Below are 17,821 nucleotides of genomic sequence, written 5' to 3' on the forward strand. Positions count from 1 at the left end.
TCCACAGGCACTGAATTTACAAAGTCGGCCGTGGAGGTATAAATCCAAGGTTCACGCAGCCGTGGGGAGAGATTTCAGCTCTGCTTCCTAAGTCACACGGCCCGTGGGCCTCAGCTGTGATTTCAGCCCCACCTCTGCGCATGGGCAACCCACTGGTTTCTGCTTCTGGGGGCACCAGGGCAGTGGCTGGGGCACACGAGCCTGCCCAGGCAGGAGGGGACCGGGGTGGCCGGGGTGTGTGAGCCTGCCTGGGCGGGAGCCTGTCCTGGAGGCTGCACAGGCAGGAGCCGGCGGGTGGGGAAAGAGGCTGCGATGGCAGCTCCGCCTCTACCTTGGCATGCCGCTTAACAATGGCGCTTCACTTCCGTGGCGGCCCGGGGTTCTTCCGCAAACACTCCTGGTTGCTGCGCCCCACACTCCAGCCCCCTCAGGCTGTCTCCGCACAGCCAACAGCAGTCCTCTCCCTGGGTCTGTCCTCTAAACCCCGTGTTACAGCACCCAGCCCCCACCCATACCAGCGGACGCGCGTCTCAGGCTGGGGCACACAGGGCGGTGGCACAACCGTCCGTGTAGGTCTCTCTCTGTCCTGCCTGCCACTAACTGGTTGCTGTGCTCTCCTCCAAGCCTCTGAAGCTCCCTTTCTGTCCCGGCTGATCTCCCCACCTGTGAGGCTTCCCTGGGTGTAGGAACCTCTCCTCTCCTTCAGCTCCACCCCCTCCAGGGGCACAGGTCTCGTCCCACTTCCTTTATTTTTTTTTTTTTCCTTTGTCCTACCCAGTTACATGGAGATCTTTCTTGTCCTTTGAGGTGTTTGAGGTCTTCTGCTAGTTTTCTGAGAGCATTGTTCCATTCATAGATGTATTCCTGATGTTTTTGTGGGAAGAGGTGGGTTCCATGTCCTACTACTGACCATCTTGATTCTGATCGCTAGTTTGATTTTCTTTTTCTCATTTCTCAAGTTAGAAGGTTAGGTTATTGATTTGAGATCTCTCTTCTTTTTCATATAGGCATTTATGACTATAAATATCCCTTTAAGCACTGCTTTAGCTGAATCCCGTAAGTTTTGGTATATTGTGTTTTTGTTTTCATTCATCTCAGTAGTTTCTTTCTTTCAAGAAAAAATATTTATTTATGTGGTCGTTCCAGGTCTTAGTTGTGGCAGGCGGGCTCCTTAGTTGCGGCTCACCAGCTCCTTAGTTGTGGCATGCAAACTCTTAGTTGCGGCATGCATGTGGGATCTAGTTCCCTGACCAGAGATCAAACCCGTGTCCCCTGCATTGGGAGCGTGGAGTCTTATCCACTGCACCACCAGGGAAGTCCCCATCTCAGTATTTTCTAACTTCCCTTGTGATTTCTTCTTTGGCCTGTTGGTTGTTTAGAGGTATATTCTTTAATTTCTATGTGTTTGTGAAATTCCCAAATTGCCTTGTTACTGATTTGTAATTTCATTACATTGTGGTTGAAGAACATACATTACATAATTTCAGTTCTTTTCAATTTATTGAGGCATGTTTTATGGCCTAACATATGTTCTGTTCTGGAGAATATTCCAGGTACACTTGAGAAGAATATATATTCTGCTATTGTTGGCTGAGAAACAGTATATAATTAAATTTACTTGGGATTTAAAAATACCTTGTGGTGAATCTCTTTGCAAAGTAGATTCGTTTTATAAAAGTGTTACTGTTTTATTATAAAGCTGGATTTTTAAACACAGTTTGAAAAATTAAGTGAGGTATTTGGAACTTGGAAAGAATAATGACATACTGTATAATACTGTTTTTTATATATATGTATACACATATATATAGATATACATATATGTATGTGTATATATATATATGTATATCTATATATATGAATGAAGTACCAATAGCTTGTCTTTTGGTATCACCTCCATGTCACCTCTGTTCTTAGTAGGTAAGAGACGGAAATCAGAATGATGGCTGCTGGTCGGAAACAATTAAGTATAATTTGTAGTTAATGAAACCCGTTCTCCCCAGATAAACTAGAGGGGTGCCCAGGAAGTAATCAACCACTACCCTGCCATAGCCGGAGGACAGCACACTTTCTAAATCCTTTCCAAATGATTTTGTTAGGACTAGTGGCTTTTGGTGTAGCCCTCTCAGGAGGGATTGCTGGGGAGTCTTGGGGCCCTGGGGTGAGGGTGTAGCTGTCTCCTGTGTCTCTGAAATGCAGCTTGGAGCAGAGAGAAAAGGTAAGAGTGTCGATGTTGAATTGTTTAGATGAGCACTGTCCGACAGAGACAGAATGTGAACTCCAAAGCCAACCACATATGAAATTTTACATATTTCAGTAACCACATGGAAATACCGAAAAGAAACAAGCAAAATTAATTTTAAGAATTTGTCCAAAATATACTTTAACATAGGCAATCAATGTAAAAAAAAGTGAGATATTTTACGTTCTTTTTCTTTTTCACGCCAAGCCTTTGAAATGGGGTGTGCATTTTACACTTACTGTGCATCTCGATGCAGATGAACCGCACGTGGCTCCCCCGCTGCACAGAGCAGGTTTAGGTAAGTAGATAAAGGGCGACGTCATCGCCCACTAATACCGTTTTCTCCTCCGCTAGACGGTGAGAAGCTTCTGGGGCCTGAGCAGCTAGACTGTGACCGAACCACGGTTGAGGACTGGGTGTTCAGGGCCCCCCTCGTGGCCACGTTCCTGAGCGTGGTCATCCAGCAAGGCTTTCTCCTCCTGTGCTCGTCCCTCGATCTGGCCACCCTGGTCCCCGAGGGCCAAGACGACCAGGAGCGGGAGTTTGCGAGCGTCCTGGATGTCCTGTCCGTCATCTACATCAACTCCCACCTGCCCAGGGAGCAGCGGCACTGCTGGCGCCTGCTCTTCTCATCCGAGCTCCACGGGCACAGCTTCGCGCAGCTCTGTGGGCGCATCGCACACTGGGGGCCCTGCGTGGTGCTGCTCGAGGACCGTGACGGCCACGTGTTCGGTGGCTTTGCTTCCTGCTCCTGGGAGGTCAAACCTCAGTTTCAAGGTAAGTCTTGGCCACCACAACCCCACGTGGTAGCACCAGTGCTCATTACAAGTTCTGGTCGGACGGCTGCCGTGTGGAGACCTCCGAGCCCCGCCAGCGGCTGTGCGGGTTTCTTCCATCTCCTCCCGCGAGTGTTTTGCTAGACGTGTTTGGGAGGAGAGTGAAACGTGGCGTTTCTTTACGATGGTTTAACTTCATGGATTTCTTTATAGATTCTGGCTGCAGGGTCAGGTAAGCAGGACAGCTGTCCTCACCCCTGGATTTCAGGTGAGGAAACAGTGGATCAGAATCATTAAGCGATGCCAGGTCCTGACCACGGGCGAGGCTGGGCCGTAGGTGCTGCGTAGGGGACTGGGAGATACCGGCTCTTGCAGGTGGGGTGTGTTTTCTCGGGGGACCATCTTCCTTTCCTGGAACCCCCTGTGTGGGTCTGCTTTGCTGCTTCTGCCCGTAGTTTTTCGGTTTTGTGATTTTGCTGGAGATTGGAAGCTCTTTGCTAGACCTTGAATGCCCTGGATGAGAGGCCCTGATGAAATACTTCCCCTCCTCAAAGAACTGCTCTGATAAACGCTCTTAAAGGACTCTGAAAACGCTCATCTCCTGGCAGTGGCCTGTTCTCGTACTCAGAGGTGAACCTGTCTTCCCGGGATTGATGTCACTGTGTGTCCCCTGGGACCTGCCCTGGGCTGCCCGAGTCTGTGTTCTCAGAAGGTCTCCTGGGGGCCAACAGCTGTGAGATGGAGGGCTTTTCCTAGTGGCTCTGAGCAGCCAGATACAGGCCTGTCCTCACTCCCCTCAGCTAAACGGGGCAGCCTGGCCGACGCAGTTCCAGGGAGGGTCCCTCCCGGTGAGGGGGCGAGGCTAACACCCTCCCTGGCTGGGTCAGTGGGAGAACCCAGGGTCCTGAGATGCGGGGGAGAAAGGCCACGTGCTCCTCTGGGATGGGGGCTGCACATCGTAGCCAGACAGCTGTCAGCTGCATCCACGCCGCCTGCGTCCCCGCTCCCCCTTCTCTCCACCCCACTCTCACCTGCATCGCTGCAGGTGCCTTCTGCCTGGCCCTCGGCTCCTGGTCTCACCCGTCCAGTTCATTTGCCACATCCCAGCCCACCTGCCGTGGTGCTTGTCCCCTGGAGACCCTTGGACAGACCCCCAGTGCGCTCAGAATGGTGAATCCTTTATCTGCAGCCTCACGACCTCTACTGTGCCCTGTGCTCTGGGCTCCGTCTCACTGAATTACCCAAAGTTTCCAGAACAGGCTGCGCTCTCATCTCAGGACTTGGCACATGCTGCTTTTTCTCCCTCTTCCACCTGTTTGCACAGTCAGCTCCTTGTCGGGACTCAGTCCAGGGTCACCTCCTTCAGGAAGCCTTCCCGACCACACGAGTGCCAGCTACTCCCTGCGGTCCTCTATGGGACTGCACGCTTCTGGAATTGTTCCCATCTTCTTTGCACCAGAGAAGCTTCTGCTGGTTGGGGAGCCGTGTCCAGGTGCAGAGGTGCCATTACGGGAGAGGTTTTAGCAGTGGCGGGGTGGCCCTTGTCTGGGGTGGGTGGAAGGGATCATGGTGTGAAGGCTGGGTGCCTCCATCCCCGAGATCCTGTTGTTTCCAGGATTTGGTTTTCTCTAGGTTTTAGATTGTTCTAGATCTTTAATCCAGCTCTTGCTACCAGCCCTTCCCCACCGTGTCAGGGTCCCTAAGACCACCCACGTGTCAGTGGGTCGCTGGGAGGACTCGGGGGCTCAGCACAGAGCTGTCGTCACAGCTGGTCTATTACAGTGAGGGGATGCAGAGCACGATCAGCCCAGGGACTGGGTAGGGGTTGGGGGGGTGAAGTCCAGGGGAAGCAGGCTCCAGCGTCCTCTCTAGTGGGGTCGCACAGGACGCGCTGAATTCCCCCAGCCGCGAGCTGTGACAGCACGTGTGCAGTGCTGTCCGTCAGGGACGCGTTAGAGCTTCAGCGCGTGGGGTCTTTATTGGGGGGCCGTTCACACGAGCACCCTCTGCCTGACACGCACCCAGACCCAAGACTCGCAGGAGGACAGCAGGAGTCCGGCCCCAACCCCCCTGTCTGTACACACGGCTTAGGCACAGGGAGCCGCTCATCAGTCCTGGGAGTGGGGGACCCTCCCCAAATCCGCCTTCCCAGACGCCAGCCGAGGGCCGACCCTGGAAGGCGGCCCTTCTGGGCACCCCAGGCTCAGGCCTGGGCTTCCACACACCCTCGTCTCTCTGTCACGGTGTCACGGGGAGGGGCTCTGGGGGGTGACGGGCTGGGTCTCTGTGTGGTTGGAGGATGTGGAAAAACCCTGAGAATCATTATTATAGACGGAACTTCCGCTTCTTCCAGCTCCTTTAGCGTTAACTCCAGGTCAGCTCTGCTGCGTCTTCATGTTTTATTAACAAGCAGAATTCATCTTCTTGAAGAAAGGTGGAAAAATGCGATTACCAAGTTTTCAAACTTGAACTCATTCTGTTCTGAAGCGTGAGGACGGAATTCCAGCAGGGGGCGGCCTAGCATCACAGATTCCAGTCAAGTTCAGGGCGTTCCTGTCCATTTGTCCCGGGAAACAGTCACTTCGAGTATTTGAGCCTTGAGATGATGTGACAGCCGCTGGGTCACTTCATTTTCGCCTCTGTCCTCCGTGGGGCAGCTGCAGGCCCGCAGCTCTGGGCTGAGTCCGGCTCTGTCCTGGGCAAGTTGCTTACCCTCTCTGGGCCTCCGTTCCCCAGAACCACAGGAATGGCAGCTTGTAACCCACTGGGTGCTGGGTGGTGGTGTCACTGTGAGAGCTGGGTGAGGAGCCCCTCTGTGGGGCTGATGCTTTTACGGGTCATGTGACTCCTTGGTCCTTGCCCTGCACCCTCGAGGGTCATCTTCCCCACGGGGCCCTTCTCTCTGGGCACAGACCCCGGGATGGACTAGAGTGGGGTCCGCTGTAGCCAAGGGGCCCACGCTCTGTGGCCCCATCACCTCACTTAGCATCCGGGACGCAGTAAATGTTGGTTCAAAGGCAGCCTTCGGATGGCAAGGCAAAGTGATGCTTAGGCCCAGTGCCCGGGGCCACAGGTGGGACCAGGCAATTCCTTGAGGCTAAACCCAACCTTCTGAGGCACATGGACTCAAGCCGGAGTCTTTAGCCTGGAGGGGAGCCCTGTGCCACCTGGTCCCGGTGACCTCCCCGGGCTCACCTCCCCCTTTCCCCCACCAGGGCTCACACCCTGCGCTACAGCCGAGGGCCCTGCTGTTCCCCCCATGCCCTGCCGTGTCCCCGCGGGGTCCCTCCTCCGTGGAGTGGCTCTCACCCAACCGTCTCCACCTCAGGATATCCTTCCCGACTTTGGAGGAGCTAAGTCCCCGCAGAGGCCCCCTGGGGCCCATCTTGATCGGAGGCCCGAGCGTCACTGGTCCTGACTCTGCAGGTCTCAGGCCCATCTGTGGCCACGGGCTCTCCTCCCCAAGGCCCCTCTGGGGCTCAAATCCCCCTTCCTGTCCGCCCTCCACGTTCGGGCTCTCTGTCTGCTTCCTGGAGCTTCCTTCCCACCTTCCCACCTGACGAATGGCCCGACCCCCGGGTACCTGAGCTCGGTCCTGTGTCAGGTGCCCTCACGCTGTCACCGTGAAGGGGCAGTCCTTCCGGCCACGGTCTCAGCTGTGGGGAGCATCCCTGGTTTGGCTCTCGCCTCGCCGGGAGCTCCCTTGGTGAGGTGCAGCCTCCGTCCCCTGCCTAGTGAGTGCATCAGGGCGGGGAGGGGTCTCTGAGATGGAGGAAGCCGTTCATTTCCAGGATTTTGACCGGTACCTTCTCTGAGTGGTGGCATGCCCACTCCTGTGCCCGGGCAAAGGTAGAGGGTCACCTTTCCCTGTGTGTCCCCTCCCCTCCCTGTGAGCAGCTGTGTCTGCAGGTAGCCTGCCCTCTCCCCTCTGGATGATGTGCCTACCTGAGGCCGTGTGAGTGCCCAGCCAGTGCCTGGAGTGACCGCCTGCCCCTTGCTCCTCGGTTGAGACGAGGCTGCTCTTTCTGACTCTGGGGCGGTGGGGCAGGGCTCCCATCTCCCCGGGCGAGCGCTAACAGGTGTCCCCAGCAAGCAGATGTCACATTCCTTTCTAACGGTCACTCTCACCCTGCACCCGCAGCTCATCCCACGGTCCCGGGCGGCCGCGGGGTCCGGGATCCGCCCGCTGGTCCGCCGGCCCCGCCCCCGATGCGCAGGAGGGAGCCCCGCGCACGCTGAGGACCCGAGTGAGGCTCTTCCTGCTCAGCCAGCTGAGCCAGGGCCCGTTTCCGTTTCCGTTTCCTGCTTCTCCCTGCGCCCAGCTCCGATGGGTGATCTTGCTTCTTTTTGCTGCTCTGATCAATTTCAGGGGATGACAGGTGCTTCCTGTTCTCCATCTCCCCCCGCATGGCCGTGTACACCTGCACGGGCTACAACGACCACTACATGTACCTGAATCAAGGGCAGCAGACCATCCCGAATGGACTGGTAAGGACTTGGGAGGGCAGGGCACGTCCCCCCGTGGTGATGTCCATCCCGATGGCACTGACCCCGACGTGCCCGGGGACACACTGCCCTGCGTCAGGGCAGCCGTACGCGGTCAGTTCGTTCTGCCCGAGTCTCAGGGTGGTGATGCGATGAGCGACAATGAGGACAGAATTTCTCTCGTGGAGAAAAGGGGCCCCTGTTGGGGCATTTCCGGGGTTTGTATGCAAATGACGGAGTCGGCCGGTTTTCCTGGCCATCAGAGGGTTGGTCTGTGGCCTTCGTGGCTGGAGATGCTGCCCTGCCTGGCGCACGACCCGGGCGCGGGGCCGGGGCTGGGCTCCCCAGACCCTTTGGACCCGTTGGGGGTTGTCTGCTCTGGGCTCCAGCCGGGACTCGGCCACAGGAAGAAGAGGACGCGGGGGAAGGCCGGGGGCGGTGGTGGGGACAGGGCTGGGGTGAGGCGCGGGGACGGGCGCCCGCACAGATGCTTAGCTTGGGTGAGAAATGTGTCTCCTGGCAGCACCAGCCTATCTCTTTCCCCTGCTTCGTAACAAAAAGCCCCTCTCGGGAAATTCCAGCCCTGTGTCTGCAAAGCCAAGGGCCGGGGAGGCTGGTGCATCTTGTCGGTGTGGAGAGGGCCCCGTGCTCCTTCCCAGGCTCACTCGGAGACTCCCAGGGGGCCACCTGATGACCCCGGACGCCTTTCAGAAAGGACAGTTTGGTGATGACAGGGGCGAGGGCCTTGGCCTCAGGAGCAGCCCCCAGTGGGTCCCGGTGGTGGTCAGTAATCGGCCCGAGGGGAGAAGCAGCCCCGAGGTTAGCTGCGTTTCCTGCCCCAGTCTCTTGCTCAGCGTTAGCTTCAGGCTCCCCGGACCCGGGGTGGGCGGGGGGGGGGGAGGCGCTGGTGGAGAGGGTGCCTAGAGAAAGGGATCAGAGAGGTTGAACAGCAGTCTGTTCCCATCGGCCGCTAGCTCAGAGCCGGCGGTGTGCTGAGTGGTTCCCGCCTTCCCGGGGCTGCTTCCTCCTTTTTCCCCCTGCTGTGCTGAGTGAACGGCCTTCCTGCTCGAGCACCGGGTGAGGATTAACATCCCTGTCTGGGAAGCGCTGTGTAGACCTCTCCCCTTATTTTACGGGTTGGTGTCTCTAGGCCTGAGGGCCTGTATTCTTTTGTCCTCTGTTGTCACTTGTGTTTCCTGCCAGTGCAGCCCTGGGAGAAAGGGCCATGGGGTAGGAGTCAGGACACCTTGATGAGTGTTCTAGGAACTTGTCATGGGATACTTTAATTGTATCAGTCTGTGAATATGTGTTTCACAGTTAAAAAAAAAAAAAAAAAAGGAAGAAAATTGCATTCACTTCTCATACGCCCTGGTGGCATGACGGCTGGGGTGGGCTTCAGGTGTCTGATGGTCCAGACAGAGGCGGTGCTATGCCCCTCCCTCCGCAGGGCATGGGAGGGCAGCACAATTATTTTGGCCTGTGGATCGATGTCGATTTCGGGAAAGGACACAGCAAGGCCAAGCCCACGTGCACCACGTACAACAGCCCTCAGCTCTCGGCCCAGGAGGACTTCCGGTTCGAGAAGATGGAGGTGTGGGCGGTGGGCGATGCTTCGGTGACACAGCTGGTGAGCATGGGGGCGTTTCTCCCCTTTCTCGGCTTTGTCCCTTTTACTCCTCCATCTGGAGGTGGTTTATTCCAATTTGCTTCCAGCAGCCGTTGCTGGCCAGAGGGATGCCAGGGGGTGCACAGCAGAGCAGAGGATCCTGTCTGGGGTCTGTGGAGGTTTAGTAGAGAGAACCACCCCAGGGAGGTGGGATCCCGGGGGGGTGGGGGCTTGTCTGCAAGATGAGGAGGGTCTGGGGTTCCTTCTAGTTCCGGGGTTCGACGATGAGTCGCCGCTGGGGCCTCTGCGCCTCGTCACCTCCCAACGATGGCATCCCGGGGTGGGGGGACTCAGTAGGGGTCAGGGGAGAGCCTCTACCACATTTCCCTTGTGGCAACAGTAGGAGATTCCCCTCTGATAAACTTGACAGCAGCAGGACGTCACTGCCTGGTTTGGTCACTGTACACACCCATCCTTCCCTTCTTCCCAAGGCCAAGAACACCAAGAGCGTTCTGGACGTGGACCCCGCGGCCCGGGCCCTGCTGGAAGTCAGTGGGCGGATTCGCCACAGCGAAGGGCTCCGGGAGGTGCCTGATGGCCAGTGAGGAGGAGCCCCCAGCACGGGCCTTCCTGGAGCCGGAGCACGGCCTGCAGACTGTGCTTTACTTTAGCCCAGAGCGTGCTGGTCACGTCTAGGTGGTCCTGGAGGTGCCTAATTGAAACAGAGTACACGTCCTCTGATGCCGTGTGTCGATTGCTGGGTGTGTCCCCCCCGAAATCCTGAGTGTCCAATTACCAACTCGATTCTTAGACTTTGCTCGTTTTGTACAGATGAAATCCAAAGACGGTGCTGAGACGTTTGAGGCCGGCTGGAATTAGCAGTGGTTGGAGATTTGAGTTCTTGCTGTAGGGGAGGGGGGGGGGTCCGCTCACTGAGAGTCACTTGGCCTCTGCTCAGGCCTCCCAGTTAAAAGCCTCGATGTCCCATTTCGACTGGTAAAGGGCATAGGTGCTCGGATGGGGATCTCGACGCTTTGGGGAACAGCTTCCTCTGACGTGGAATTTGTGTATTTTGGGGAAAAAAAAAAAAAGCACAGGAGTGTACTAACGGGGGTAATAGCTGGAGATTTTGAAGACAACAGTGACACGGGTCTTCCGTAAGGTTCAGTATCTGCCTTTCTCAGCTGTTTTTAACGCATTACTGACCAGAGGCGTATTAATACGTCTTTTGTCACCCAAACATCATTGACCGGAGACGTTTCAATATTCATTTACATAACAAATCGCCATCCACAGGCGTTAGTTTCTGCAAAAATCCCCCGGTCAGTGATGAGTTAAGTGAATCTCTGCTGTGAGCAAATGGGAAAACCAGGAGGTCTACAGAGAAGCAAAGTTGTGGTTCTCTTACTGATTTAAACGTGGGGACATTCGGAGCCCTGAGGCTAAGAGTCCTGTTAATACACGTATGGCCTGTCGCAGGAACTAGTGGTGAGTAACTTGAGAGGACTGGCCCGGGCTCCTGACCTCCCGGCATCACCCCCCCCCCGCCCCCCACCGTGCTGCTTCCTGAGGGGATGTTGGGTACTTTGACAGCGTGGACTTGCTTTAAACGAACGGTGATCCTGAAGTGCTAGCAAAGATGTTGGTGGGCTGGACCTCAGGCAGAGCTGCCGTGTCCCTTGCAGTCCCTGCATCCCTCGGAGGCGGCCTGAAGAATCTCCGGACACACCGAGAATCCCGCTCGGCGGAACTTTCTCCTTTGCTATACATTGCCCTTCTGCAGATCTGACGAAAATGCTATTGAGTTGCCCCCAATTATAAGCCATAGTAAACGGAGCTGTTTGCATTTTGCAGGTTCTGCATTTTCTACCGAGAGGCTCATCAAACTTTGCACTGAGCCCTGAGCGGAAGACCTTCAGAAGAGAAGTGCGTGCTCAGACAGTGACGTGCACACTCGGGCATGATTGATTTTCCTTATAAAAAGCCAGTTTGTAATAGCTTCTCAGGTACATTTTGTGACTTCTTAATTGATGGGAAGCAGATCAGGATATCCTTACCGTAATCTGAAGAATTAGGCCCCGAGTCTTCAGTGTGTTACAGAATATTTTTTTAGAAAAATGCAGGGAAATAATACCTCACTAATAAAAGGTCCGTTGAAGACCGCTTACTGCCACCTCTCTCTGTGGCTGTCAGAGAGGCTGGATGTGTCTGCCGGCCTGTTTTCTGCCTCGTGCCTCTCCTAACAAGAGTGCAGGTCATACCTGGGGGCCTGACGGTTTCCTAAGACAGCACACCTCCACGAGGGGAGCTGGGCGCCCAGCCCAGGCGCTTGGTAACCTGGGGTGTTCGGCCCTCGCAGGGGGTGTGGGGCAGCCGTGGGATTCCCCAGCACGTGTGGCCCCGAGCACACAGACCAGTTGGGTGTCAGCCGTGCCCGGGGCCACAGGACCCGAGGAACCACGCTCCTCCTGGGCCTGAGAAACCCGTGATGCTAGTCTTAACGTGTGATGGGTTTGTTCTTTGATGAAATGGGAATAAGAATTCAGGTTGTAAGGACTGGCGGTCTCCCTGGAGGTGAAGAAACATAAGGGCCCCCTGATAGGCGCTGGAAGGAAGGGGTGAAAAAGCGCTGTTCATGGTACAGCATGGCGGTTACTTTTTTCCCCACCATGTTTTTTTCTGGAAATTTTTTTCTTTAATTGAATGAAAGAGTCTTTAAATTCTCCAGTGCTTTACAATTTTAAAAGGTTTCACACCCATGATCTTACATAATCCCATAATTTCCCCTCCCCCGCCATATTGCCCCTCCCCACTGGTAACCACTAGTTTGGTCTCTGTATTGGTGAGTCTGCTTCTTTTTTGTTTTATTCACTAGTTTGTTGTATTTTTTAGGTTTCACATATAAGTGATATCAGACAGTATTTGTCTGTCTCTGTCTGACTTATTTCATTTAGCATAATGCCCTCCAAGTCCATCCATGTTGCTGCAAATGGCAAAATTTCATTCTTTTTTATGGCTGAGTAATATTCCATCATATATATATGTACACACACACCACATATTCATATGTATGTATATGTATGCACACCACATATTCTTTATCCATTCATCTGTTGATAGACCCACCATACTTTTTTTAAAATTAAAAAATTAGCTTATGCATACACAGCAAAAAAGGTCAAAGTACAAAAGGATGTAACTTGAAAGCTAAGTCTTCCTCCTGCCTCCGCTCTAGCATTTTGTTCCCAAGAGGTAATGTGTTGTACACACTGGTCTGTCCCTCGCCTTTTTTTTGGGTGGAAATTGCTCTGTATCTACCCATTTATTCTCACTGTCTATGTAATGCCCCATCCTTTCTGGTGTTCAGCCATCCCCGGCTGGGGAACGGTCTGTTTGTAGCTAATTGTTACTGGAATGAATATCGTTTATATACATCTTGGTGTGGTTTTGTCTGGCGGATAAACTCTTTGAAGCTGAATTGCTGGATCAAAAGGTACATGCTTTTTTTATTGGGATATTAACAAATGAACCTCTTTCAAGCTAGATTTATACTTTCGAGACCTGGAATGCCTGTTTGCCATGTTTTCACCAATACTATATTAAAATTTAGTTTTTGTTTACCTGATGCTTGAAAACTGTAATTTTTTTTTCTATTTCTCTTATGAATGACAGTGAAGAGCTTCATTTCTCAAGAACGGTGCGTGTCCTATCCCTCACCTGGTTTCCTAGGGTGTGGGTATTATTGGTTTGCAAGAGTGCTCATTTTTTTTTTTTAATAAATTTTATTTATTTACTTATTTATTTTTGGCTGCGTTGGGTCTTCATTGCTGCACACGCAGGCTTTCTCTAGTTGTGGCGAGCGGGGGCTACTCTTCGTTGCAGTGCATGGGCTTCTCATTGCGGTGGCTTCTCTTGTTGCGGAGCATGGGCTGTAGGCATGCGGGCTTCAGTAGTTGTGGCACGCGGGCTGTGTAGTTGTGGCTCGCGGGCCCTAGAGCGCAGGCTCAGTAGTTGTGGTGCACGGGCTTAGTTGCGCCACAGCATGTGGGATCTTCCCGGACCAGGGCTCGAACCCGTGTCCCCTGCATTGGCAGGTGGATTCTTAACCACTGCGCCACCAGGGAATCCCAAGAGTGCTCTTTTGAATTAAGCAAAATGGCATTGGCCGCGTGTGGTAAATGTTTTTTTCCGGTTTGTCTGCCTTTATTTTTCCGTACATAAATTTTGCATTTGATGTCATCGTATTTGCCAGCTTCTGAGATCTGTGGTTTGCTTAGGAAGTTTTTCTCCACTCTGAGATTAAACAAAAAGAAATACCATGTTTTCTTCTACTGTGCTTTGCACTTATACTTCTGAATCTTTGATCCATTCAAAATGTATTTTAATTTTTTATTTGTTTTTTTGATTCTCTTTTTAAAATTTTTTTTAATTTTATATTGAACTATAGTTGATTTACAATGTTGTGTTAGTTTCAGGTGTACAGCAAAGTGATTCGGTTATACATATATCTGTTCTTTTCCAGCTTCTTTTCACATTTATGTTATTATAGAATACTGAGTAGAGTTCCCTATGCTATACAGTAGGTCCTTGTTGGTTATCTATTTTACATATAGTAGTGTGTACATGTCAATTCCAAACTTCCAGTTTATCCCCCCCACTGCCTTTCCCCTTTGGCAACCATAAGTTTGTTTTCAGAGTCCGTGAGTGTGTTTCTGTTTTGTAAATAAATTCATTTGTATCATTTTTTAAAGAGTCCTCATATAAGTGATATCGTATGACATTTGTCTTTCTCTGTCTGGCTTACTTCACTTAGTATGATAGTCTCCAGGTCCATCCATGTTGCTCCAAATGGCATTATTTCATTTTTTTTAATGGCTGAGTAATATTCCATTGTATATATGTACCACATCTTCTTTATCCATTCCTCTGTCGATGGACATTTAGGTTGCTTCCATGTCTTGGCTTCTGTAGATAGCGCTGCAGTGAACATTGGGGTGCGTGTATCCTTCCGAACCATGGTTTTCCCCGATGTATGCCCAATAGTGGGATTGTTGGATCATATAGCAAGTCTATTTTTAGTTTTTTAAGGAACCTCCATACTGTTCTCCATAGTGGCTGTACCAGTTTACATTCCCACCAACAGTGTAGGAAGGTTCCCTTTTCTCCACACCCTCTCCAGCATTTATTGTTTGTAGGCTTTTTGATGGTGGCCATTCTGACCTGTGTGAGGTGGTACCTCATTGTAGTTTTGATTTGCATTTCTCTAATAATTAGCGATGTTGAGCATCTTTTCATGTGCCTGTTGGCCATCTGTCTGTCTTCTTTGGAGAAATGTCTATTTAGGTCTTCTGCCCATTTTTTGATTGGGTCGTTCATTTTTTTGATATTGAGCTTCATGAGCTGTTTGTATGTTTTGGAGATTAAGCCCTTGTCGGTTACTTCGTTTGCAAATATTTTCTCCCATTCTGTGGGTTGTCTTTTCATTTTGTTCATAGTTTCCTTTGCTGTGCAAAAGCTTTTGAGTTTAATTAGGTCCCGTTTGTTTATTTTTGTTTTTATTTCTATTACTCTAGGAGACAGATCAAAAAAGATATTGCTGCAATTTATGTCAAAGAGTGTCCTGCCTATGTTTTCCTCTAAGAGTTTTATAGTATCCGGTATTACATTTGGGTCTTTAATCCATTTTGAGTTTATTTTTGTGTATGGTGTTAGAGAATGTTCTAATTTCATTCTTTTACGTGTAGCTGTCCAGTTTTCCCAGCACCACTTATTGAAGAGACTGTCTTTTCTCCATTGTATAGTCTTGCCTCCTTTGTCATAGATTAGTTGACCATAGATGCGTGGGCTTTCTATCCTGTTCCATTGATCTACATTTCTGTTTTTTGTGCCAGTACCATACTGTTTTGATTACTGTAGCTTTGAAGTATAGTCTGAAGTCATGGGGCCTGATTCCTCCAGTTCTGTTTTTCTTTTTATCAAGATTGCTTTGGCTCAAACTGTATTTTAAAATATACCTCTATCTTACCCCCAAATAAATTCCAGTACATTTTGTATTAAATGGTGTGTCTCTTTCCCACTGACTTAAAATGCTACTTTCTCACTGAAGGTCTCTGTCTCATGTTTTAATTATCAGAGTTTTATGATAAAAAGATGTAAGAGCTATTCCTTTATTACTACTGGGTTTTTTTGTTTGTTTTGTTTTGTTTTTCCTTCAAATGCTTGCCTGCTTATTTTGTCTGATCTTTGGTAGCACTTTGCCTACTTCTAAGAAGTTTGATAGTATTTTCTTTTTCTTTTTTTTTTTTTGATAGTATTTTCAAGATGGCATTAAATATCGATGAACGTAGGCAGAACTGACATTGGCTAATGCTGATTCTTCCTATCCAAGAACAGGAACATCTCAGTTTGCTATGTAAATTTTTGTTGTCATTGCTGGCACTGTGAGTGGACTCCCCGCCCCCCCCCAACACCAACTGATGATTCTTTGAACATTGGAAAGCTCTTGATTTTTCTACATAGTGTTGTACCCTGTTACCTTGCTGAATTCTTTTATCCAGTGGTTCTCGACCTTGAGCCCGCATCAGAATCACCTAGAGGGCTTCTTAAAGTACAGACTGGGGACCTCCACTCCCAGAGTTTGATTCAGTAGTTCTGGGGAGGGACTAGAGAACTTACATTGCTTATAAATTCCCAGGTGATGCTGCTGTGGCTGGTCTGGGGACCTCACACAGAACCACTGCTGTTCATTGTTTCTGATTATCTATGAATTCTCTGGGAGTTTGCAGCTATTACGATTCTTTTTGTCTGAAAAAAAAATTTTTGCCTTTTTTTTTTTTTTGGCTACATTGGGTTTTCGTTGCTGCACACGGCTTTCTCTAGTTGCTGCGAGTGGGGGCTACTGTTTGATGTGGGCTTCTCATTGCAACGGCTTCTCTTGTTGTGGAGCATGGGCTCTAGGCATGCGGGCTCAGTAGTTGTGGCGTGCGGGCTCTAGGGCACATGGGCTTCAGTAGTTGCGACGCGTGGGCTCAGTAGTTGTGGCACATGGGCTTAGTTGCTCTGTGACATGTGGGATCTTCCCGGACCAGGGATCAAACCCGTGTCCCTTGCGTTGGCAGGTGGGTTCTTAAGCACTGCGCCACCAGGGAAGTCCTTGCCTTTATTTTTGAAGGATTGTTTTTGCTTTTTTTTTTTTTTTTAAAGATATTTTGACATTTTCCCCCTGGTACTTTAAAGCATCTTTCTGTTATGTTTTGGCTTGTGTGATTTTTTTTTTCCCCCCAGCTTTATTGAGATATAATTGACACATAAGATTGTATAGTTTAAGATGTACACTGTGTTGATTGCAGCTATTATGATGGCATACCTGGAAATAAGGATAATTTCCCTACCTGATTTCTAGACCTTTAATTTCTTCCTCTTGGTTAATTGTATCAGCAAATACTTTCCGAATTTTAACAATAACGATGCATCCTTCTTATTCCTGACTTGAATGGAAATGCATCTAGTCTTTTATACAGTAAGTGTGATGCTGGCTTTTGTTTTGAGATGTTTCGTATATATATAAGTATACACTTTTCATGCAAAGAAAGTACCCATTTATATTTGTTATTAAGAGTGTCAAGAGTAGATGTTCAGTTTTATAAAAAGCCGTTTTTTTAGCATCCCTGTTTTTCTTCAGAGTTATTAATAAGAAATACCAAATTCTTCCAAATATTAAGGTTCCAAATACTGAGCCATCTTTGTGCTTTTTAAAAAAAAAATTTTTTTAAATTTAATTAATTAATTAATTAATTTACGGCTGCATTGGGTCTTCATTGCTGTGCGTGGGCTTTCTCTAGTTGCAGCGAGCGGGGGCTACTCTTAGTTATGGTGTGCAGACTTCTCATTGTGGTGGCTTCTCTTGTTGCAGAGGATGGGCTTCAGTAGTTGTGGCACGCAGGCTCAGTAGTTGTGGTGCACGGGCTTAGTTGCTCTGTGGCATGTGGGATCTTCTTGGACCAGGGCTTGAACCCATGTCTCCTGCATTGGCAGGTGGATTATTAACCACTGTGCCACCAGGGAAGTCCCCATCTTTGTGCCTGAAACTGTCACTCTTAATGTGTTCATTCAGTTGGCCCATGTTTAGTGTTTTTGTGGCAGTGTATATAAATGAGTTGGTCTGTGGTTTCTTGTTTTGTTTTGGTCAGATTTTATGTAAGTCACGCTTTAAAATTGTGCTGGCCTTACAAAAATAATTTAGAATCTTTCTTTCTTCCAGGTTCTAGAAAATGCAAATGAAAGGAGTTCCTTAAAGTTTGGGTAGAATTCATCTGGTATTTCTTGGTTTGGTGGTGGGGGGAAGGGGTTAACTATTGATAACCTTATCCTTTTTTTTTTTTTTTTTTAATCATTTGGGTTGTCTGAAATCTCTGCTCGGATCAGTTTTGTTGATTTTTTATATTTCTTAGTAAATTTTCCACATCATTTAAGTCTTCAAATTAATTTACATAGATTGACTGAAATATTTGAAATTTTTCATAGTTGTAGATTTTTTTCTGTGTTTTCATTTTTTTTTCCTAGATTAGGTTCTACCAATTTTGTTTTGTAGTTAATATTGTTTTTATATTATTTTTGCTGCTTTTGTTATATTTATTTTTCATTTTCATTTTTTTTGAGTTGATTATTAAATGACTGAATAAAAAGAGAGAGTAAATGAGAATATATGGGGCT

General features: G+C 49.8%; 1 protein-coding gene across 3 annotated transcripts in view; it reads left to right on the forward strand.

The window, feature by feature from the left end:
• MEAK7 (MTOR associated protein, eak-7 homolog) overlaps positions 1-12,734 on the forward strand; it is a 35,583-nt gene extending 22,849 nt beyond the window's left edge. For all 3 annotated transcript variants that reach the window (XM_068528730.1, XM_068528731.1, XM_068528729.1), the window contains exons 5-8: positions 2,597-3,019; positions 7,388-7,506; positions 8,951-9,130; positions 9,601-12,734. In XM_068528730.1, the coding sequence (XP_068384831.1) occupies positions 2,597-3,019; positions 7,388-7,506; positions 8,951-9,130; positions 9,601-9,714 (836 nt within the window). In that variant the 3' untranslated portion in view covers positions 9,715-12,734. The remainder of the gene's footprint in view (positions 1-2,596; positions 3,020-7,387; positions 7,507-8,950; positions 9,131-9,600) is intronic.
• The last annotated feature ends 5,087 nt before the right edge of the window (positions 12,735-17,821 follow it).

This window comes from Eschrichtius robustus, chromosome 19 (genome assembly GCF_028021215.1).
Source record: "Eschrichtius robustus isolate mEscRob2 chromosome 19, mEscRob2.pri, whole genome shotgun sequence".
NCBI classification, from domain to species: Eukaryota; Metazoa; Chordata; class Mammalia; order Artiodactyla; family Eschrichtiidae; genus Eschrichtius; species Eschrichtius robustus.